This window comes from Acanthochromis polyacanthus, chromosome 8, assembly GCF_021347895.1.
Source record: "Acanthochromis polyacanthus isolate Apoly-LR-REF ecotype Palm Island chromosome 8, KAUST_Apoly_ChrSc, whole genome shotgun sequence".
NCBI classification, from domain to species: domain Eukaryota; kingdom Metazoa; phylum Chordata; class Actinopteri; family Pomacentridae; genus Acanthochromis; species Acanthochromis polyacanthus.
The window spans coordinates 6,859,937-6,885,110 of NC_067120.1; the positions used below are offsets into that span (position 1 = coordinate 6,859,937).

Below are 25,174 nucleotides of genomic sequence, written 5' to 3' on the forward strand. Positions count from 1 at the left end.
AAGAATAAAGCAACAGACGTCGAAGGTTTGACTCTTTATAAAACTCACATAGTTGCATGAATGCACACAAGCTTTGGTCTGAGCCCTCCCTGATGTCAGCCAGACCCATAAAAGGAATAGTGATGTACAACTGGTGGCTGGATCACGTGATAAAATACACCCAATAAGCCAAACATACTTGTGCAGATGCCAAGTCCTTGTGTGAGAATGTACTTTATCGTGAGTCGATGTAACAGCCCAGACCAAAGCTTTAGCAGTAACTTGCAACTTCATTAGAAAAACAATACTTACAGACAACTGCAAAACCTGTTTATAATGACAAATGTCAGTGCAAAAAACAAAATGCATGTTTAGACACGGTATATAATGTCAAATATAACTGAAACAGCAATATAAACATGTTTGCCTACAGTAGGTCCTTGTACAGTATATTATGGCTCATCTTCCATTTCTCAAGAACATTTGCTTTGAGCAATTAAATTAAGTTACACTGCAATGGCTCTAAAATATGGCTGTGAGCTTTGATTCCTGCTGTAAAACAGTCTATCAGAGTGATACACAATTTTTCCTCATATTCTTTAGTCTTACTATGTGCACATTCATAAACAGGCGTATAGCTAATATCTGTGGGCGTAGCTTGTTTCTCCTGAAAGGTCTTGTCATTGAATTTGTATTAAAATGCAAAGACCTCCATTTAGAGATTAAATCAGCAACTGTCACTGTGTAGCACCTCTGACCACTAGAGGGGGCTACTCTCATAAAAAAGTGTCAATGAATTTCTTTACTGTAAAACAGTCTGTGCTGACATGTTGCATTCATTGAATCCGTATTTAGGTCTTACTTAACCTTGACACATGCATGGACATAGACACGGTACATTATTGCTGTGAAATCACACAAAACACTGACAGCATCTTAAAATAAAAACAAAAAAGCAGTAAAATACCCACAGAGTACCCACTGCTACCTGGATGGGAAATAGCTGAGCTGACCAGGCTTCATATGAAAGAAACTTGCTTCAGTATTTACACCAAGGATATATTGCACCATTCTTCACTGCTACTGGTGGTTACAACTTTAGCAATTCTTAAAAAAAGTTTGTATGCGCACTGTTTTAGTGCAACCTGGTTTAGTGGTCCTTAGTTGTCAAGTATTAACCTAAACATACGTGATGCAAAAAAACAGTTAACAGTTTCTCATTAGGACGTGTGAGCCTGCTCACAGTTTACCAGAAATTCAGTATAAATGTTGAGGCTTTGGCTGACAAGACGATCTTACTCACAGCCTCAGAGCCCTTGTGTTAGAGTTGCTACACTCAGTGTAAGGTTAAGACACTTTGTTGGAACAAAATGAAACTAACTGGAGATGAAGCAATGGTGAAATGTGCAGCTAGTACGAGCACCTTTTTTTTGTATATACTTTGCATCAACATCTGTCAAATTGATACCCAATGTGGCCTTACGTTCTAAACAAGAACAGGCAAGTTAATACACCCACTATCTGTGCGGCCAGCAGTAACGCAGTCAGCAGTTTTAAATACAAGTTTGACACTACCGCCCTTACAAAGGCGAAGAATCAAAGAAATCTGTACACATTAATAAAAAAGTCACATACACACACACACACACAACTTTGACAAACTGAATAGCTACTGGCCTTTCTCTTCTTAACTGGCTTTGAAGAATGATGCTTCAAAATGTGACTGATTTGGGCAGCTGCTGTCCACCTGGAGGCATCCTGCAAAAGTCTGGGCTGGACTGAACCAAGGGAATCCCTACAGGTGACTGTCCTGAGGACCTGGAGTGACCAGGAGGAGACCCAGTGTATAACAGTGGTGCTGGGAAGGCAGAATGGTCTCTGGGGGCCCTGGAGAAAGGCTTAGAGTAACCAGGCGACATGGCTCTGTGTGTGTCTGAACAGCTGGCAGTGGTGCACTGGAAGGGAGAAAGTCTGTCAGCAAAACTGGGGGGAGGAGGGGGAATGATAGAATCCTCCACCCAGCTGTCCTCTCCTTCATATTCTGGCTCCTGAGGCAAACTAGCAAGAGCACACAGTGAGGGAGGAATGGGAGATGGGGACGGAGGGATGAAGACAGGAGGTGGAGGCAGGGGGTAGAGAGTTGGGTCATAGTCTCTGTCGATGGCATATGGCGGGTTGTTGTGCATGCTGGGAGTTTCCTCAGGAGTGGAGCCCAGCAGTCTCTCCAGGTAGCGATCATCTTCATCAGCCTCAGAAAGGTTGTCGTACTGGGAGGTGTTGGAAGGCCGTCTGTCTCCCGCGGACACCGGGACATAGAGCGAGACTGGGAACTTGGTTGGCTTTGGGGGAATTCTGGGAGAGGAGGAGGAGGAGGCTGCAGTGAAGGCACGGTGAGGGGAGGGTTTTGGGGGAAGAGGTTTTTTCTGTGCAAGGTCAAGAGACATGGGTGGTTTTGGGCATGGTTTTGGAGACACCTTCATCTGAGTGACCAGTGGTGAGGCAGAACGGGGGGAAGGAGAGTACCGCTGGCTCTCTGGGGCAGGCCTTTCCCCCAGGCAGGGCGATTTCCTGCCCAAGGGCATTTGGTCATTCTGCTCAGAGTAAAAGAAAGGTGGAGGTGGAAGATCTGGAAGGTCCATGATTTCCTCCTCCATCTGCATGGTAAGAGTATCCAAAGTTGGGGGCTCATAGGGTGGAGGCCAGTCCACAGGCTCGTCCTGGGTCTCTGGGTTTCTGGGCTGATTATCCCATTTCTCCCCATCTTGGCTAACCACAGGGAGTGACTCCTTCACATCTCTGACCAACTCTACCTCAGCACAGGGTTTGTCTGCTTTTGGGGGTATCGGAGGTGCTCTACAAGGCCTCAGAGGAGAAGGCGTTCCTTGTGTGTGGACCACAACTGGGTCTGGTGAAGGCAAACCAGGTGTGTTTGCCTTGGAGAGGCTTTGTGAGTCCTGGGTTTCAGCAGAAGACGGCTGATGTAGAGAGATGTCATCCGTTTGCTGGGACTGTGTATCAGGCTGAATGTGAGGCTGCAGATTTATTTTTACCTCCAGAGGAGAGTCAGGCTGCAATGGCATTAGAAGAAGTGGTCTCTCTTGACCCAGAGGCTTTTTTGGCAGCTCTTCTGACTTGGCTAAAAAAGGAAACGGAAAACAAAGATTACATAAACAAAAGGGGGAACAAAGTACTTTAGAATGTATCAAAAGAAGGAGGTAAATGTGGCTTAATATTGAAAAAGGGAAATAAAAGAAGACAGATCCACCTGGTGGAGGAAGGTCCAGCTTTTTACTGCGTAGCTCAGACATCGCTGCTTGTAACTGTTCGACCACCACATCATCAGGCAGGAGGAAAGAAGCTACCAGCTGCTCCTGAAGAAACTCCCTGAGGTCCTCCAACTGAAGTTTCTGCAGGCGCTCTGATGATACCCAGACAAAAGAGAAGAAAGCTAATCTAAGCAGATACATATCAGGTAATTTCTGTGACACAGTGAGCTATAATTAGAAATTTCATTGTTAATTCAACACAGTTCTTACTTTGAGATAGCAAGAGCTGGCTCATCAAATGACTTTGTTTTGCAAGAAATCAGCCAATATGCTTGAGACAATGCTTCTGTATGCATCCAATGAAAAGTCAGCTTTTGATTCTTCTCCACAGCAACCGGCCACTTACGTTATGTAAGCCATCCAGTTAGGAGGCAGCCAACCGAGGGGAAGTAATCCACACAGTAGCACTAACTGGTATAGCAACAGCAGCCATTGCTGTATCTGGGCATGAAGCTGGCTTGGCTCATGTAGCTCAGCACGGCACAGGAAGATAATGTAATTAGCCTCATACTCACTTTTGTGCAACTTGAGGGTTGTGTAAGCCATAGCACTGAGCATCTTCTCCCCCTCCAGAATGTAGATGTCCCATAAACGCAAGGTGAGAGTAAAGGGGGTCTGTTAGGTAAGGCACAGCAGAAAAGAGTCACTCTGACCAAAAAGTAATAACAGAACCCTAGATGTAATTCGACATTTAAAAAGAAAGCAAATAAATGCGCTGGGATATACTGATAAATGAGGTTGGATATAAAACAGAGGAGATCTTAAGAGGGAACATTAATTCAGATTTATGTTCAAAAAGCTGTGGAAACCCAAATACTCACTCTTTCAATGAAGCACTGAAGAAACCATTTGGTGGTGTAAATCCCTGTTGTCATCTGCTCCTTGTCCTGTGGGAGAGGAATTAATGAGAAAACATCTCTATGGGAAGTCGCTTCTCATAATATGCTCCCAGTTATAAATCTCACTTTTCAAATGCTTCTGACTCTTGGAGCAGCAGTAATACTCTTAACATGTGCTCTTTGGCAACATAAATTAAACACAAAATGAGAAATGACCCGATTAAATCAGCTGCAGTCTCTAACCTTCTACACTAAAGCATCAGTCAAACAGATGTGCTGTAACTCACCAGGTGTTTCTTCAGCTTGGGCAGCATTTTAGAGAGAATAAGCTCATGGTGAGCCTGGAATCGCTGCAACTTGGGAAATCCCGGGATGAAGAATCCTAGCACAGACAAAAAATAAATCAGCAGACCATAAATGGTGTGTGGTGGTGATGGCGGAGGTGTAGAATTTACAAAAGGTGATTTCCCCTCTTTAAAGAACTGATCGAGTCAGAATTTCAGTACGATATATTTTTACGCTTTTTAATAAGAACATTTACGATCCAGACATTAATCAGCTCTGTTTTTCTGCTTGTCTACATTTCTTCCTCTGTCTCACCGTGCATGGAATGCTTGCTGTTGGTGAGGAGCTGGGACAGAGCCCAGAAGGCATCTTCCTCATTCAGGTACATGAGCAAGATGGCAGCGATCTGACTCATCCCCTGGCAGTAGCTCACCTCCTGGGGGAGCACACGAGGAAAAAACAAAAAACACTTCTGTTAAACAGAATGGGCAAATGAGAGAAACTATTCATAATTTAATAGAGCACATACACACATATACACACAGGCCATGAGATGAAGGGAGGCGAACACCTGAATGTCTGATGTGGTCTGAACGATAATGTAAAAGTGCATAGTTGTACTGCACACAAGGAGGTACAGCTACGGTATTATAAACACTTAAAGCAAAGGTTGTTCAAATATTTACAGCAGCCTGACATAAATTCCCAGTAATGTCATGTCTTCAACTTGAATTACTCCACAATGATTCAATGATTTACACTAAACTAGCCCATGGCAAGCACAGACACAGAAACACAAACACACACTTGGTATTTGTCCATATTAAGGCCGACTTATCGTGCAACTACAAATTGACATTCTGAGGTATCCTTTCAAGGAAATGCAATAAATAAATTTAGGGTTACAGTGGGGTTAAACTACACATTCTCCACATTCTTCTCTACCATCACATAGGCGAAAAGGACAAACACAGCCCCCTCCCCTCCATCTCTGCCTTCCTTTTTCCTCTCTTGGCTCTCCTACTGACCCAGTTTCTTACGAGCAGTGTGTGAGAAGAGGGGAAAAAGGAAAAAGGGAACGGCACATGCCCATTTCCTCTGGCTCAAACACCTCTACCACACAGGAATTGGCTACAGAACTCAAATCAGAAAAACAGACACAGGCTGTGTTTATGCGAGAGGTGATGTACAGTGCAAAAGACTGTCTGTAGATGGTAATATTTCTACCTCTGCCAGCTGGTAGCAATCCGTGCTTAAGTAGAAACTAATGCAGATGAATATAGATGTGAATTTAAAGATATAGGTTACAAATGCGTACTCCTGCTCAGTTGTAAAAGCCAGATTTCACCCCAGAGAGAAACTGCAGAAAACACATTAGGACTCTCAAGTAGATGCAAGAAATACTCATTACGCCTGTCCTCAGAATCTGCAACCCAAATTCAAATGTATTGCTGGTAATATTAAAAATAAAATGGATGAAAATACAAAATATTATGCTTGTCAATTTTCTGAAAGTTTTTCTTTACCTAGTAAGAAAAAACAGCCAAAGAAGGCAGAAAACCCTGACAGTTGTGCGGGCTGGATAATGGTCTGCATTTTTACGTTAAAGAATTCCTTAAACAATCACCTTTGTTTCGGCTCCACCATTTAAAGCACCGCATGTTGTGTCAAAAGGGGAATTTGGTCTAACGGTGTGAATGCTGATGGTCTGACTCTTACACTGTGATGCCGTACATTCAGGCTGAGCCACACTCATAAATTAAAGATCTCACCCAAGGCTCTAAACAAGAATGAGCAAAGATGGGCATAGAGTGCTCGGCCTGTTCCTTGCTGTATGAAAACTAACACACTCTACAAACTGTCAGCTCTTTTCTGAACGGCCAGTGTACACAAGACTTCTTTATATTATGTAATACTGTGTTAAGTATGCGCATATACACACACAAACTCACTTACCGTATTATAGACAGAGTAAGCTGCTAGTACATGAAACAGGGCCTGCTGCCTGTAGAGGGAACAGAGAAACCACCTTTTAAAAAGAGGATATGATTCCTCAACAACAATGAAACAAGTTCAAACAATGCCTCAAGGTATAGTGGAGTTACATAAATGAAAATTCCCTAACATAGTCATAATTTCACAACCACCTTATCTCAAAATGACCTCCATCAATGAGCAGAAAGAGACTAAAACAGCTGCACATATTTCTGGGGAGGCTGACAAACATTGGCTGCATCATTTCGTCCTGGTAGTGTTTGTATAATTCTGTGTGTATGTTATGTGGATAGTGTTTCTCGCTAAATAACAGACCTCAGCGAAGCAGCGCTGCCTATTGCTGCAACATTTAAATATTGTGAACTGCATGTGTGAACAGCCTTATGTGATCTATTAGTGCTGTGGTATTGCTCAGAATTTCATTTTTATATAATAGGTCACACTTTGATGTTTTTCTGCAAGCTGATCTCCAAAGCAATTTTTTTTTTAATTAAAAAAAAAAAAAAATTCTATTTGTGAGCAGATGCTGTGATACATGAATATCAAAGACATTTTTATCAATTTAGTTCAAAGCATGTCGCTAGTCTCCAGTTTCTAGGACGGTAGGGTTGTATGCCGTGTCGCTGATTACATCTGGAGTCCCAACTGTTTCAGACAGTGAACACAAGGCAGCCATTGTGTGTGTGTGTGTGTGTGTGTGTGTGTGTGTGTGTGTGTGTGTCTGTGTGTGTGGATGTGCAAGTGAGTGGAGCAGGGGCATTAACCAATGCAATCTAGATGTGGAGAGGATGTCTCCCCTCCAGGCCTCTATAGTAAATACATGTCTTATAGACAGTGACAGAGACAGGAAAGGATCTTTAAATAGCTGTCAGTGTCTCGGTGTGAGTAAGACAGCTGTTGACTCGCAGGGAAGGAGTGGGTAGCCAAGCAGGATGGAGTGGCGTTTTGGTCTGTTTGGACTCAGTGGCTTTGAATCGAAGGGGAAGTACATTACAAAGGGCAGAGGAGAGTACTCAGTTACACACTCAAGTTAATCTAAGACAACAGTGGTCTTCACATTGTCCTAAACCAGCGTAATAAGAGACAAGGTGGTGTCTGTTATTAAATGTATGTTTTATTTATTAGTATTTTTTCTTTGTGCTGTGGCAGAGTTATTCTGTACATGTACACTTGATGTCGGTGCACATTTCTGTATGAATGCCATTTCCTGTGGGGCTTTGTGCACTGACAGGAAGGCTAATAAAACGCTGAGAGGAGGAAACCACCACTTTGGTTTTGTGTGCCTGCGTGTGTGTGTGTGTGTGTCAGAGAGAGAGAGAGAGAGAGAGAGAGGCTGCTTCAAGGTTTAGGCCATAGGTCACACCCTGCAGGAACCTCAGTGAGGGCAGACCTGAGCATGTGAGGTGACAGCAAATACAAAAACAAGAACACTGGAGAGGCCACTTTGAAACAAAAAACAGGTTCTAGGCATTTGTTATGAAAGGTAACAAAACTGTGCCACTTTTTTGACCTGCTGCAGGCAGTATTATGATCCACAGGATGGTAGTATGTTTGCTTAGATAAATGGTTAAGATGGGTACATATTACTCAGTTTTTAAATGTGATTTTTTTTTCTAGGTGGCAATCAGGAAATGAAGAAGTCATTGCATTGCATCAGTATTGCTTGTAGGTAAACTGAAACTCCACACAGCTTTAAACTGGGCAAAACCAAGAACTTACTGGACTCCAAAGCGGTCCCTGAACATGATGTTGTTCCTGAAGGTTCTGTTGACATCTAAATCTATTTGCTTGATCTCTGTGGAGAAGTTGCGAGCCTGCTGCTTCATTTTCTGGAGAACGGAAAAATGGCAGTCATACTCATAAACTAGGCAACCATCAGAAAAACAGTCACAAAAACAAGATGTACGAGAACTGTCAAAATTTTTAAGATTAATACCTCATATTTTCCCTCGTTATCTTGCTTAACCTTCTCTATGTCCAAAAGCAAGGCCCAAGCCTGCCCTCGTAGCTGAAGAGGAATGCCTTTATATACACGCTTCACCAGCTGAAAAACATGTGACAGAGAAATATGAACAAAGATTATAAACATAAAAAGACAGTCTTTACCACAACAATCGTAAGACAAAGGCAGAGGGTCTGGCATGAACTCTGCTTTACTCTTGAAGGACAAGCTCTCATCTAATGCCCTTCTGTACTTGTTTTAACTGTCTAGACCAGCGCAAGGGGAGGGATAAAGGAATGTGCTGTGCTTAAAGGGGAATGGAAAACAGATTACAAACAGAAATGGAAATAATACATCCTATGGTTGAGCAGAAAAAAGGAGAAACAAGGGCTACATTGAGACGGTAGGTTTGTGTCTGATGATGCCACTACAGACCTTTTCACTGTTCCTGTACTTGTCCCATTTCTTCGTCATCTTCAGCCATTTCTCTACTCGCTCCATCTCGTGCTGCTTTTGCTGGGTAGAGGAGAGACACATCAACATGTGGTTAACTAAGTATGTGAAAAGTCATAAATATATTACATGGTAGGTCAATATCTGTCCATACCTTCTCTTCAAGAGCAGTAGGTGTTGGCAATTCTTCCTCACTGGAGAAGAAATGCATAAATACACAGTATGTGATAAAGACACAAACATTAAGAGGTCAATCTGAGCTGAATAGGCCTATGAGACATTATCATAATATGAAAAATATGAGCGACGGAAAAGGAGAAAGTGAGGAGTAAACAGACACAAAACAATAGCCTAGCCGCGCTAGACCCATGCTCTGAAGACACAAGGGTCTAGGCACGCTCAACAGAGAGGGAGGCGGGCTAAAAGGTTGTCTATCAAATCACTCTGCAGCAATTGGGTAGGTATACAACCAATCAGCGCAACGAATAGGCTCCTAGAGCGCCACAAATCAGAGGATGCGGTAGTTCGGTGAAGCCTTATTTATACAGTCAATGGGTGAAGCTCAAGTATATTACAGACATTTTAACAGAAATATTATTCAGAGTCGGTGCTAATGGAGCTCAACGACTGTTGTCGTTTTTGTTGTCGACCCTGGCAGAGAATTAAATTCGTTGCCGTGGGTTGTCTAGCGCGGCTAGGCTAACAAAACAAGGCATTTTCCACGAATTCAAACCACTACAAGGAAGATGTCAGAACTTTAAATTTACTTACTGCAGGAAGCCGAAGCGGTCAGTGACTTTATAAATGTTGTAGTCAGCATCCTCCCATGGGTCAATCTTGACACCCTCCTGCCTACCCTAAAACGCCCACAGAAAGTATAGATTGTAAGTATTTGGACAGGAACACAGGTTTGTTCTTCAAGCTCTAGTCAGGTTTGATTCGAGGAAGTTTCTACAAAATGTAGAAAGACGTCTAAGGAAAATGTCCTCCTTTTAACAGGTAGCACACAAAGTTTAAAGGTTTAAAATTAACTGGACAAATTGCAGTTAGGTTCAACAAAATCATCACATTTAATATTTTGTGGAAGATCCTGACTGCCAAATGTCTTTGACGATCAGACATTCACAGATGCTTTGGATACTGTCATGCTCTCCTAAGAATTCACTGCTTTTTGTAAGATTTCCACTGGCAGCCATAAATGCCAAACCCACAACAGAACCAGAACCATGTCTGACACGTCATGAGACTGCATGCTTTGAACCATGAGTTGTTCTTTTTTTCATCTCTCTTTCCAGTTTCATTTTTGCAACCTGGCCTTTTCTTTATGAGGCTCAGGAGTCTACATTTTGTAATAAATCTTTCGCAAATGGACATGTAGTCTATTCTTGATCGCTGTCAAGGAAACATGCAAGCCTGCATCCTGTGCAGACACTTTCAGTTTTACTTCAAGATTATACTCGAATGGTGAAAAATTAGCCATCTTTGAAAACTATCTGAAATAACTTTTCTTCACTGAGCCTCATTATCTTCTTGGCATGATCACCTCTTTACTCGTACTCACTCTAAATGGATACTCTAAACCAACTCTGAGCCATATGGGCGCTCTTCTTGGCATGCTCTGACTCCGAGGTAACACACAACCTCCCAACAATTAGCAGCCAAGTATCGAATTACTTGTGAACCCTTGAAATAAGGGCACTGTGTGTTTTAAGGGCTACATCTTCCACATTGTTCTTTCAGTCAAGTATCCTTCACTTCTTTCTAATTTAACAAGAGTCTATCAAATCCCCTGTTGTGGTGTCTTGTGTATACATTAATCGCCCTCCTTTCAGAAAACATTACGTTGCAAATTACATTGATTTTACTTTTTAAGTTGAATTGTCTTCATAAATACAACATCTAATATTTGGGAGAGGTGCAAATCTGTCACCTAAAGCTAGGTGGTGCAGGAAAATGCTTATCAGTGTAAATGAACCATTACAGCTTAAAAGCTACACTGCCTCAAGTGCACTATGTGTTTATTATAAATCACCTAAGCATGACTGCAAATTGCTCATCAGGGAGGCCATCATCACCATTAGGTGATGGTATTTCTGTGAATATATATATACTTGCCTTGTCATATTTCGAGATGATTTCAGCCCGTTCCTCTGCTATGAGTGTGTCTATATCCTTCTTCATGTCCAAATCTAAAAGGAAGCAGATAAAATTGCCATCAGTGAACAGTGGCATAAACCATGCTAATGTAACCTAAGGTGTACAGTGATAACATATTATAGCTTAGAGATGTATTGCTGGCCGTTTGTGTGAGTGTGGAGTACAGACAAGGTAATAAGAGGGATAATTATGTTTTTATTTGTAGGCACAACATTTAACTTTAGTGAAACAGTTCTCGCTTGCCCTAAGGAGAGACTGGATTCTGATTGGAAATTTTCTGACTGAACCTATTGTCTTAAGCTAGCTCAGTAGGTGTATAAGAACAACATACAGTACCAGTCAAAGATTTGGACACACCGTCTTGTTCAGTGTTTTTTTTTTTTTTGTATTATTTTCTACATTGTAGATTAATATTGAAGATCAACATGTTTTTGTTTACAACATAATTCAATATGCATTCTGTTATAGTTTTCATGTCTTCAGTATTAATCTACAATGTACAAAATAATGAAATAAAAACTAGTGAATGAGAAGGAGTGTCCAAACTTTTGACTGGTAGTGTATTATCTGATTAATCTAAGGTAAGAGCGCAGGTAAAATACAGAACAATACAAAGGTCTTAGGAGTTCAGTGTATAGTTCACTAACAGCTCAGCAGTGTGGATTTATGTCTGACACGGGGGCTCAACTACAACGATGGTCATATCTACTAAAGGCTACGGAAAGGTTTGTTTGAAAAACGTCTGCCATATTAACACGAGGCATTTGCAGGCCACAGAATAGCATCATTTGAGTTTGTGAAACCAAAGTCAACCTCAAAAGAGGAAAGAAAAAAAGAAACATGACAGATAGCTTCTTTCGATATGCCTCATCTTCAAATCAATAACATTAATAACCTGCTGATTTATGCATCCATCACCCAAAGCCAAAAGATACTGCAAAATATAAAATAATCATATTGATTTAACACATCACCATTCAATGATCATTCAGTTATGTTCCCTAGCATGTGGTTGACGTCATGTTTTGTTCTTTTAAAGTAAACACTGCATGCTAAAGACTATAAAGAGCTCGAGTGCAAACACCCAAGCCACAGGACCATCAGCAAACTTCCTGCTGAAAATTATTTGGTTATTGTTAGAACAGTCACATGACCCTAAAGTGTATTATATGTGTTACCAGGGACTGTATACACACACAAAGATGCTAATGTTGCATCACTTGGGTCGCAAGCAACAGCAGATGTCGATTTATTTTCCTTCACGTTAGACCAGATTGTTTAGCATCTGACTTAACAGCTGCTTGAGACTTTGCAAAATGCCTTTTCTATATTTGTCTGAATTTCAGGTTGGAAATCCAATAATTGGTCTGACAAGGGCAGCTCAGGTCACTGCAAGTGGGTCAGAGCAGTTTAGATTGAATCTCTAAACCTCTCACAATGCTAAATCTGTGCAATGAAACGTTTCCAAGCAAACTTTCAGCTCCTTTTTCCTGCTGCGACTTTAGGGGTGCACAAGTACTGTGTAAAACAGTTAAACAGTCCCCTTATGTGTCCCCAGACTAAGAGAAATATATTACTTTGGAATCACATTGATTAATATTTAATTTTAGGCTAGAATCACTGAAAAGAGTGCCTAAAAAACAAAACAGCATACGTGTACTGATCTAAATGAATCCAGGATATTTGAGGGCTAATTACCACATATGAAGTGTGACAGACCGGCAGTCATACAGTCTTATATTTCTACCATGTACGAGTAAATGCATATGGTTATTTTTGTCTCCATCTGCGTGCACACACAACTGCACTGGAACTAACAAATTCCTTGGAGAATGATCAACTTGCCCGAGCACATAAGAAAAGAAGACGACAAAGCCACTAAATGAAACCAAAATTCCAATGCTCCAGGAGCCCCTTCTTCCCTTTTTCCTCAGAGTACAACCCTGACTTGACTCCGGTCTGACCCTCTAGTCTTCGCTGGCCTGATGTGTTCTGGCGGCGTTGCTCGGCAGTTTAGCAGTTGTCAGGATTGAATAATCCTCCAAGAGAGAACAGCCTTTTCTGCTCATCTCGCCAGATCAGCATTTCAGTGAGATGTTTGAATGTAGAAGCTCCGCCTAGCTAGCACAGTGGATGTAAGGAGATAAAAGAAACAGAAGCCAAACCTCAGTCAGTTTCACCCTTTTGAATGTAATGTAGACAATAAAAAATAAACTAACAAACTAACAAAAAAAAGAATCAGGGTCAAGAACCACCTGCTTCTATTGGGTGTTTATTGTGAGCAACAGGTTAGACAACTACACACCTTTGTTATTCTGCAACCGCAAATTACAGGTACTGAAGGGAGGCTAATAAAAGTAAGCTTTGCACAGACAGAGAAATGAAAAGGAGTTATGCAAGTGCATTTTAACAGAGATTTACATAATTCTGATTTTAGAATGAGCTACAGCATTTAAATTAAAAATCATTTCAAATTGCAACAGTCCAAAATGAGCAAGATGCACTTCAGAACCGTCTTCTCAAGTTCACTATTATTTGTGTTGTAAAGTCACACTTTAGGAAAGCGCTACAAGCAAGCCCACTGCAACAAATGTGGTGCGCTGAGGAACACTTTTACTGATGTATGACAGCAAGTGTAGCCAGCTGAGGCCTCAGACGGTATGTATGACTGGAATGTCTACAACACGTGTGAGGGCACCTGCCGCTTCACACAAACGCTCTTTAACTTTTCCCAACATACCTTCATGCTGTACGCTGAGTCAGAGGCACTTTGATTTTCCTAACATAACTAGCATGCTTTCGACGCTAAAACTGTCGGCACACTGGCAGCCAAGTTCAGGGAGTATGCTGATTGTTTCTAGGTAACCGCTCGTGTAATACGTCTTCCCACATATTTCTAAGCACATTCTAAAAACACATAAAACTCCCAGCAGTATCCAGAACTGGTGGTACACACAGTTGGAACATAATTAGTAGGTACGGTTCATTTTACTTTGCCTCTCCTACTATCAGCCCAAATCACTGATGATGTTTTCCACGGCATCTATCTTTCACTATCAAAACAACAGTCTCTTCTAACAGGTGGTCAGTGAAACCAGATCACAGCACAAATGGACTCCGCTGTTCTATGGCTTTCTTTTTACGATTTCTTTTCCACATCCATCTCGGGTCAGGCTTTTTCAGGGTTTTTGGAGGCATCAGCATGTTTTTCTGAGCAGCTGAATAAGCTGTCTATGAGGCTCTGCCGTTAACCTGGCTCTAACCTTGTCTACGACCAGGAAAACTTGCCTGCCCAGGCAAAAATGTTAAGGATGAAGATGAAAACGTATGATGGAGAAATTAATGCAAGGCTGGGATTTCTAGCTGTCTGTATGTTGCTGTACAGTCCTTCTCCAGTGGTGTAAATAACTGAAATTACAGCTCATCTATGCTAACTTTTTTACATCAGAGTTTAAAACGTTGTAGGTAAACAACATACACTGTGTGAAATGTAACACATTCTAGTGCACCTGCTCATACATTAAATTTCCAGTTAAAATATATAATGTCATTTAGTTTACATCATATGAGAATGTGTCTGTCAAAAATTAAAACTCCTCCTGTGGGCATCGAAGTGTGTAAACAGATGACAATATGGTCAAACACACTTGCAATGATATAAAATACCTCATTATAGCAGCGGCTGTAATTGTTGACAAATGTTACTCATTAATAAACACTTAAAATGTTCTTTGAACATATATTCTTTGGACATTTTAAGTGCTACAGTGTTCCCAGATCACACCAAGTCCTTGTTAATCCAGGTGCTCATTAACATTAAACACCCTCTTACGTTCCTGTCCTGACTACAGTTTTAATTTAACGGACTAATCATTTTGCCAAGTCAGGACATGACCACAAATGATCAAGAGATGTTTCCAAGTAAAACATGAGTCACTTAAAGGTCCATCATGGAATAAAACTGGATGTTTTTCAATCAACTTACTTATGGGAAATTATGAGCCGTTTACTAGATTTCTAAAAAAAAAAGGTTGCTCTGCTTCGTCTTTAGGTTCCAGATGCTTACTTCCTGTGTTGAGTCTCCAGACTGCTGATAGTATTGTGTTGGGGTCAGGAAGAAAAGGAAACCAGTGACCGCCACTACTTCAACAACAGGTTCAATGAGAACTGAAGAAAGACCGACAACAAAATGGATCTTCCTCCAACCTTTTTACTGAAAAGGCCTTCAAATCACCCAGACTTGGTATTTGTAGTCAGCAAGAAAGATGTGAGTAAAACCAAAGGGTGGTCAGCTCACATTAATACTGCTAGTGTTTTGCATGTGACTCACAAGCCAAATAGCAGTAGAAAACAGCTGAAGCCATCTCCACTGGATGGTTCTCGTGGTTGGTTCAAAGGAATTTCCTTCAAACAGCTCTTTTTAAGTGGTAACTGCAAAGGTGGCTAGTTGTGGTGGGGATCGGGGTGTCAAACAGATGGAAGCTGGTGGGACAAAGTGAGTAAGCAGCCAAGAAGGTCACAGAGTGGGAGAGAACTCACACATACAGTATAATCACACTTGTGAGAGTGTATAGTTTGTAAGAGAGTAGTTTGTAAGATTATATGGCAAAGAAGTTAATTAAGGTTTAAAATATTTACATCTTTAAAAAGAAACAAAAGGACCAGTTTACATAGTTAACAGACAGGGGGCAAGAATATCAGATAATTAAAGACACTGAAGGTGCAGTGACAACAGCCTTCCTGTAAAGCAAAATTTTGACAACTGGTTGCTGACAGAGTAGAAGACCTGAAGCTTCAGGCTTAGGTGACATCATTTCCTGTTATGACATAGAGCTCTAAATCGAGCGTGCGTATATAAGCTCTCAGTGCACTGTTGTAACCACAAACAGCTTGCGAGGCATTCTGAATCACATTCAGCTAATTACATGGTTTTTACCAGAGATGCAGCAGTCAAAACTTCCTTTCTTGATTTATCATCGGAATGTCCTATCTCCAAATGTGGTGCTTCTTGGTGCACTGTTCAGGCCGGTTATAACCAACATCATCTAAGATGTTATGGATAAAACTACAAATAGTCAGACAAAATTATTAGGACAAGTGATGCTATTACAGAGTAAACTTTTCTAGAAGGTCTCTGCATGGGCACCTGAAAGGCCAATTCTTCCTGTCTTGAGGCCTAGTCAGCTAACAGACTATCATGGGATAATCATGGGAACCAAATTTGGTTGATTATGCAAAAACAAATGGAATACAACGCTTGCATCACACACAGTTGGTCGTGCAAAAAATATATACACAAAAACAAGCAAAAAATGTAAATAAGATTTACTTTTTCTTGCTTCTGGTATTTTTTTTTTTTTGCTATTTTTCCTTGATCTATGATCATCTCTGTTTTGACTTATAATCAGTCTTAATCTGAGTCCCATCCGATTTAAGGCAGAGGATTATACAAGAGCAAAGTAAGAATGAAAGCCCAGGATTAGGAGGAGTCTGGCAATATTCACTGCAGGACCTTGGAAACTCTGAGTGTAAGCATCTGACTGTTGTTTGAAAATGTATGGTAAGGTGTGTGTATTCACTGTGACTATTTGTGAACTGACATCTTGAGCTGAAACCTCAAGTGAAACTTCCTCAGGGTGTGGAAAGTGTACACTCGCTGCAATCACTGAGCTGGAGACGTAATCCTGTTCACGTTTAAATTGTGGTCATTGTGGTGGTTTACCAACGCAAAATTAAAAGGATAATACAAATGCTAGACCAAAATCCCGAGGGACAGACTAATTGATAAATGAGATCTGACCAGATCTTTAATTCAACATCTTTAATGTGGCTGGCACTCAAAACGCTGAGCCCAAAATGCTGCTGGCGTGACAAAGCAGAACACGCCAGATGTTTAGTTCCTTTTACCACTGGATGATTAGTCAATGATGGGTGGTCAGCCAAAGGACATTCTGGCTCTAAGATCAGACAAGCTCACGCCATGTCATTGAACCTGGTTAACCTCAGAGCGCATACTCCCATACCATGACTCTCCTATCATCTCTATTTTATTATCAGTATGTAACATAAACCATCATCTGCCCTGCACAGGCTTATTTTACCTTACATTTGGGTCAGAAGTTATTAAGTATCAAGTGCCAAAGACAGCCAAACTCAGTTTTGATGATGCACAACTAAGATGATCTCAAAACCCCAGCTTATGTATTTCACTCTAGAACACCTAAATCTAAGTCATGGCAGCAAATTACAACATTCATTACTAGAACAATTTACATTTACAGAATGTCCTGTAATGCAGTGTATGTTATTATCTCTGTCATTACATTAGTTTAATGTTGTAGATCCATGGTGGTTGTGGAGAACAAGCATATCATTCCAGTTAAAAAAAAAAGGAGGCTAACAAGCAACCACATGGCTTCAATTTCCACATGAAGAGGTCTGAAGTCCCAGATGGCTTCAGAGCTCCAGTTCCGTAATGGGTGTCAGACACACATTGTGTGCATGCGAGTGTGCACGTGTCCAAAGGAAGCAGAAAAATGCAAGCAAAGAAAACATAATAAGAGAGATAAGAGCCAGAAGGAGGTGTTTTTATTCTATTTTCAGCAGGAGCAAAGTGAGGTAGGTAATGATACAGCGGCTTGTGTTCCAGGTTCACACTACCATCAACTACACCCTTAAAAGATCTTTTATTCATTTCTGAAGTGAGGGAATGTTTCAGTAAAAGTGTATCATAATTGGCATACAAATACATTGTACTACTAAGTCATATCTTCTTTGCAATCTTTAAACATGCTGCACCTAATGGCGAGCAATTACATACACACTGATGATGTGTGCATGTAAAAAAAGTCCAGACTTCCATACCATCTGAACCATTCAGACACAAAGGATGGAAATGCTAGCCCCATGCAACCAAACATGTTTTGCAGGTGTGTGTGCATGGACAATGGCCAATTGTTTACCCTTACTCCAGCGGTTCTTCTCAGGGCTTGCTATTAGTGGCTGCCGAGTCACAGCGAAGCCGTACAAACTGTGTACCAACTTAATCTTCTTTTCACTGAACTGGAGCAAACGCTGAGACCATATAAACTAGCAAATCAATGTAAAAACTGAGGAGATGAGTAATACCACCGTAGGCCAGTAAGAGAAAATGGAACTGCCTTGATTGCCAGTGCTTATGAAGAGAGTTTCTGTCTTCTTGCTGTCTGGGCCATTTTTCTTCTGTCTCCCTCTGTTTGTTTTAAAAGTCTGCAGTTTTTAGGCATAGAAAATAGCAGCAACACATGGATTGTGTGGCCCAGGGGAAATATATCCAGAACACAAACTGGGGAAAAGTACAAGTCTCGGAATAGCTTGTTATCCCCAAGGGGTCTTTCTGTCCTGCCGCACTGCCCTTCTGCTGTATTGTTGTTGTTTTTCCCCCCTAAAGTTAGGCACACAGAACATAGATTCACCAACAACACTCACCACCCACACTATCTATCCCTGTCCCCATCTTGACAAAGGAAACAACAACATGGAATTGGAGGAAGGGGATTCACCTCACCCTGCATCTGACCCAGCCATTGCTGCTGCCTTGGAGGAGGTGGAGGGTCTAATAACAATGACCACACGAAGTTATAGATACTTCAGTAGCCGGCCTGCCAGAGAGGTCTTGTTTCCCAGAGTGGCAGCACTTTTTCGAGGGGTGGTATGAGGAGGACAGGAATGTCAAGGGAACAGTATTCATAAACACAAAACCACGAGATCCTGGTGAGAATGCCACATTCTCATAAATGGACCCTGTTCCTGGCAAGGATTCAGTCATAATACAGGCAGTGAAGCTGGAGGAAAACTTCGTGCAGAGTTAAAATAACTACTGTTATTACGTTATAAAAGCTTTGTAAGTTGAAATCTGAAGTTGGACAATTAATATTGCACAGTTAAAAAATGCAATGGAGAAATAAGTAGCATTTAGGGAAGTTGCAACATCATGCTGACAGTCGTGCTATTTTTAATTCCCATCTTGTATCTGACCATTTACAAAAATATCCTGCTAAATTCTTCAAGTTTTCTGCGTAACAAAACCTCTTCCACAGCAAAACGTCATCAACAAGCTCACCACATAAGATCTGACACAGCTTCCACCCTTAGTATACCACAACAATACTCCCACCACACAGCAGCACAGCACTACAGATTAAATAATTCAAGAAGCTGAACACACAGAATGATAATGAGGAAAGACCAACCATGGCTAAAGTCAGCTGGTCACAAGGCAAAGAATAAACAGAAATTATGCTAGGTTCACTGATGCACGCTCCACTGGTGATTTGGCAGTTTTCGTGTTCAACTTCTGTTTACAAGGACAGAAACACAGGATTATGGTACATGGAAGAGCAGCCGTCTTACACTGGAGGGAAACTGGAACTTCACCACAGTTCAGTGACAGAAGGAGGTTAAGTATGTGAAGCAAAAACAAATTCAAAGTGGCATCTAAAAAATACACAAACGACACACAATCATAAAGGGGAAATTCCAAGATAGCCCAATTTAGCTTTTGCCCAAATACCAAAAAAACAAACTGCTCAGCTATTATCCCATCGGACCATCTCTCATGTCCTCAGTGACGATGGCAGTTTTCGGCCTGAGTGACAATTTAGAATCGCAACTGTAGCACCAACTCAGTTTCACTAATGCTTGAGTGTGGGACAAATTTGGATAATTTATTGACAAACTAGTCACATGTCTGGTACAGGCTCCCACTATGAATGTGGTAAAGCAACACATAGTGGTAAATGATGACTGTCACTTTTTGTTGCGAGTAAAGCTGCAATGAATGATTATTTTAATTTTCAACTAATTTGTCATTTTAGCAATTAATCAATTGATCATGTAGTCAATGAAATGCACAGAAAAAAATTAAACACACAATTTGCCTGATTCCAATATCACATCTATAAAATATGCTTTTAGTCCAACCAATAGTCTAAACTTAACTCAAAATTCCTGAAAAACTAGTTTTCACTTGATTATATTGTAATTAATACTATACCATGAGACTAGATACGGTCTAACTTATGTAAAAAAAAAAAAAAAAAAAATTTGCAACATAGTGATGACACAATTGTATAACAGTAAAGCTGCAGGGCTTTTTTGTTTGTTTGTGATTTTATCTTATCAGATTGTTCTACCATTAAAATGCAAAAATGTGTCAACTAATGTCCATGATGATCCTAATGACAATTACTCTTTGTCTTGTGTACGAATATCTTAGAATAAGATAATCATCATCATCGTGGCAATGCGAGTATCTAAGTATTATATAAGATATCTCATGAATTATGGTCCTAAGTTCATATCCACGGGAGTGCTTTGGCTTTTTTGTGTAGTTTTTGTTCTCTTCGTGGCTGCCAAGATTTCACACTTGTGGGTTTGGTGAATGGGGAACTCAAAATAGGACGTAGCTGTGAGTGTGTCTATACTATGGACGTGTAAAAGACAGATGATCCGTGCAGGGTGCATCAGCCTATCGCTCAATGTGCAGTGACACAAGCTCCAGCACCCAGTCACCCTGAACAAAATAGGAGGGGGATACTACAGGCTATATTTCTAGGACATCTGAAAAGAAAACCCTGAAACTCAAGAGACATTTCATGAGTCACACAGCAGGGCTAAAGCCTTTCTGCTTTTGTTTCATCGTTGGCAAAAGGCTTCACTATTTGGTGCATTTTGTGACACTGGTACGTTTGTAGGACTTCTATCATAAAGCCGCCATTCAGGGAGACAAAAAGGCTATTGTTGCTTCTCTCCACTGAAATAATATTATCACAACAGAATACAATGAATGCTGCCGATTGAAGAGTTATTATAAAACTATAAATAGACATTAAATGTGATCTAAGAGTGGGACATAAACATTAAGTTGATGTATTATTTGAGTCACACTACCACAAGAATAAGTGACCACCTAATTTTTCATCTGTTGTGCCAACTATATATTATGATACAATTTGCAACACTGGTGCAAAGCTGGCATCCAGAAAAGAATTATGCATTTTAATGCTTTAAAGTCAGAATTTGCAGGAGGAATTTTAAAGTAGACATCATCATCAACTTTTGAGAGTTCTAAAAAAAGGTTAATGCTGCTGACTGAGACCCATTCAACAGAAACAAAATAGCGGCTCACATGTTCTGCGTTACACGTGGCTGACATCCTGTTGGCATCAGAGAGGGTAGTCTGACTATTGGAGAAGTTTTATTCATGCTCATTCCTTGTAGTCAAACTACATAGTTGAACTCCAGATTACAGTTAAGGCTTTAAACAGGCTTGGAGATGAAGGACATATGCATTAAGACGAACGTAAATGAAATTACATTGGCTCATTTGGACCTAATCTCTCTATGTATTTTTTTTTCCATTTCTGAAAGCCTCCAAGCTTGAACAGACATTGGAAATCAAACCAGTTGCCAATGAAAAGCAGACAGAGGGACACAGAAATGGTGAGGTATGGATGAAATTCCCACATGCTACAGTAATGACCACACAAAAAGTGTAGCAACGGAACTGTCATCTTTCTGAAGTGAAACTTCCTCATCAAACTCAAAGTGGTGTCTCACATTTAGACTGAGCATAGCAACAACACAAACAACACAAAACTCTCTAAGTCTAGCTCTGCTATGGGCTTGTGAATGTGTGCACACCAAAGCAAAAAAGATCTCATTGTCCTCATTGTTTTTGTTTGTCAAACTCCTAAGAACAATAGTGACAAACTTTATTTCTATGGTACTGTTCAAAACAAGAACAACAAGGTGCTCAAATGCATTGAAAAGCAACAGAACACAATAACACATCAACAAGACGATAAAATATCAGAAAATACATAGAGTACTATACAAATGCATGTCTGTAAAGGTGGGTTGTGAAAAGCTTTTTGAACTAAGTTGCTCTGACAGTAAGAGAAAGTTTTTTTCCCAGAGGTCCCTGAACTGTAGAATTTTAACAGCAGATGATTGTTTGATCTAAGGGGTCTACGTGCAGAATTATAAGTTAAAGGTTCTGGAGGCAAACATACTTTTCATAGAGATCAATAAAATCCCAAATTGAACTTAATAACAAACGGAGAGCCAGGGTATTTTAGCCAGCACTTGAGAATCGACTGTAAACGAGCAGTTAGTGCACTGTTAAACCAAGCGAACAGTGAGTTGCAGTAGTCCAGGTGGGAGAAAATGAGGGCGTGAATAAGCTCTACAACAACGTTTTTGGAGAGCATGAGGTGGATATTGGCAGTACTTCTGTTTTGTAGATAGCAGGATGGAAATAGAGCATTGATGTGCTGGTATAAATTGAAGTTGTGATCAAAAACAATGTCCCAGTTTCCGACTGAGAGCCTCATGTTCATTGTTAGTAGTCCAAGGTGGAGAGTGATGCTGTTATGGCTGCACCCAAGTTGTAGTAAATTAGAAGGCATCAAGTCTTGAATTGTAGTAATGCAAGCCAGAAGACAGTCTTGTGAGGAAATTATTAGATCTTGTGTATCAATAAATACACAACTATAGACACTAAACACACTAATTCACAAAAACATATCTCCTTCAGCTCCTTATTCTTTCACAATGTTGTACACCAATTAATAACAGCATGCATTTAAAATGAGGGTAAATGATAGAAGTGATGTGCACTCGCCATTAGCGACATGCACATCTGTTACATTACACTGACAAACAAAACCATAACGCAGGGGGGTGACAGTAAAACAAAGACTACCAGACATCTGCTAGAGGATGAGAGCTCGATCCTGCAGGAGATCTTTCACTCAGACGTCTGTAACCTCCCCCACCCACATATGATCCAGCGAGATGCATAGTTAACCTTCCAGAGGGGACCACGCTTGGCATGGCATGACATACAGACCAGCTACTGGCCTACTTCTGGATGGTGGAGTGTCTGCTGTCTGTGCAATGGTTATGCTGGGTAAAAAAATCCAGGCCGTTTCCACTGACAAGAATCATGATTCCTTTGGGAATGCCATCCAAGAGTCTGATTTGGCAACTTGTTTAAAGAATACATGAATATATCCAAATAAACAGCTGAGCCATACCTCTACACCTGTACAATATACAGTATTCTAATGGATATGAACAGTACTTTTTGCACTAAGAACAGTATTCTGTTTTTTGGGGTTTTTTTGCATTCCATGTATGTTGTGGTGGCCACTAAAGCGGATAAAATGCGGAACATAAGTCTCTCAAGAAACAGAAAGAAAAATAGCTTCACATGCAGACCTCTATAAATGTAAAAAAAAAAAAAAAGGCAAACAGATACTATTTGTTGAAGTGGATAATCCGATAATTGAGAATAGAGACTCGTGGTCCATCATAAACACATTTCTCTCCATCCTGGCCGGAATCAACATGTCATTTAACTGCTGGAAAGCCCGTGTTGAGTGAGTGATGCAGGATGAGAAATTCCAAAAGAGAATCGCACATTCACTGTCCAACCACAGACTGTTTGCTAACACTGACCATCTACTCTTACAATAAACCGTGTCTCTTCTACGAAATAAGGACTAGCTTAACGTTCATCTCTATTATTCACAATGAAGCAGCCCGTACACGTGCGTGTAGTCGGTAGAACCGGTGGGAATTGCTTCCTTTATGGGTCTGTAGTAAATTAGGCAAGTTGTAAAAGACAAACAAACAAACAAACAAACAAACAAAACACACACACATACACACAAAAGGACCAAGATAAAAAGTCTTTTTGACCACCCACACAGCTGCGTCTCCAGCGCTAATCACTCCAAAAACTAGCTAGCAAACCGCCTCTGCCTGCTGCTTACCTTTCGGAGAGCTTCTTCTGCTGCGCTGTACCTACAAGTAGAACCCAAATCCACTATTCTCATTATTCTCTCCCTCGCTGTCAACGAGGAGCTTATTTTTCACACTGCCACCGTGATGAAGGCTTGTCGTTGCCCTCCCCGGCTGGCTGGCTGGTTGTCGACGAAAAGAATCTACCGCTGCTGGTCAAACGGAGTCGCCCCCTGCCCAGCTACACATGCCGCCTGCCGCCGTGAGCCTCAACAAACTGGAGCGCGAGCCGCAGCTGTTAAACTGACAGGGCGACGCACGCACGCACGCGCACGAGCAACGGCGGAAGGCGTGTCTCGACCGAAAGTTTCAACCGACGGTGTGTGCAGTAACTGAGCTGAAAAAAAAAAACACGGTTGTTTGTCGTATTTAATTAAATTAATCCAGAAAGCGAGTAAGCGCTCTTTCCGTCCTACTTTGTGTGGAAGTTTGACAACAGGAACCGCGTTACAGACGTTACAGCCGAGGGACGGTAAGCTAGCCAGCCGTTATTGCAACATTAGTTTCAAGTAGCATTCATGCTAATCACGTATTTAGATTTAATAGCACCTAAAAAGTTTTTAAATTATGGAAAATATACAGTTGGAAGAAAATGAATCCGGTGCATGCACTCTTCCCCAAAATAAGTGATCTTGCGCCCTCTGTTGGGTAAACATTAGACATGCAGCCATGTCATCTCCTTTGAAATGAGCAGTCTTCACTGCACAGGTCACTTACACACAGGTCACTTACACACATTTGACCACACGCCCACACATCCCTGGCGCATACATATATTTACATGCACGTAAATAGAAAAACACACACAAAAGCTTTTTCTGAAGCAGGATTTATGTCCAGATTCATGCCAAGCTATAAATGTCTCCAGGGTGTGAGTGGGCTACATTCAGTGTTTTGTTTTGTAGTTATTCCGGAGAGAGATTGCTTATCTTCACCAAGTTGATATATTGAGAGTTAGACTGTTCGAAGCAAATAAATAAATAGAAATCTGTAATTTTAAGATTTTTTTTCCTTTTTTCTCTTTTATCTCTTTCTTTTTTGGTATTTTTTTAATGCAAATATCAATAAAATTATAGAAATAGAACACAAATGTACATGTCCATTATAGATAGATAGATAGATAGATAGATAGGTAGATAGATAGATAGATAGATAGATAGATAGATACTTTATTAATCTCGAGGGAAGTGTGTTCATCAGCTTACATACCAACAGAAATAACAAAAATGACAAAACAGGCAGGTTAGTAACATTAACAATAAAGGTTAGTATATACTCAAACAACTTGCTGTACAATACTATAAACAGAACACTCCGAGTTTTGACATCTATAGAATTAGCAATTCTGT

The 25,174-nt window shown here is 40.8% G+C and overlaps 1 protein-coding gene across 1 annotated transcript; it reads right to left on the reverse strand.

Moving 5' to 3' along the window:
* Positions 1–22: 22 nt before the first annotated feature.
* On the reverse strand, positions 23–24,077 carry si:dkeyp-19e1.3 (USP6 N-terminal-like protein). Its single transcript, XM_022193933.2, has 14 exons — positions 23,798–24,077; positions 10,935–11,008; positions 9,591–9,676; positions 8,974–9,013; positions 8,802–8,882; positions 8,361–8,468; positions 8,144–8,253; positions 6,386–6,434; positions 4,745–4,865; positions 4,432–4,526; positions 4,127–4,192; positions 3,821–3,920; positions 3,245–3,397; positions 23–3,115 (listed from the first exon to the last, which is right to left on the reverse strand). Exons 2-14 carry the CDS (start codon positions 10,998–11,000, stop codon positions 1,692–1,694), a joined length of 2,499 nt encoding a protein of 832 aa, XP_022049625.1. The 5' UTR covers positions 11,001–11,008; positions 23,798–24,077; the 3' UTR covers positions 23–1,691.
* Positions 24,078–25,174: the final 1,097 nt, after the last annotated feature.

Bases quoted from the DNA above. Each gene is read 5' to 3' on its own strand.
- si:dkeyp-19e1.3 (XM_022193933.2), bottom strand. From the start codon at position 11,000: ATGAAGAAGGATATAGACACACTCATAGCAGAGGAACGGGCTGAAATC. The intron at 6,435-8,143 runs GTAAGTTCTTGG...TTCCCTCTACAG, and splicing joins AGGGACCGCTTTGGAGTCCA to GCAGCAGGCCCTGTTTCATG. The intron at 3,398-3,820 runs GTGAGTATGAGG...GGGTATCATCAG, and splicing joins AACCCTCAAGTTGCACAAAA to AGCGCCTGCAGAAACTTCAG.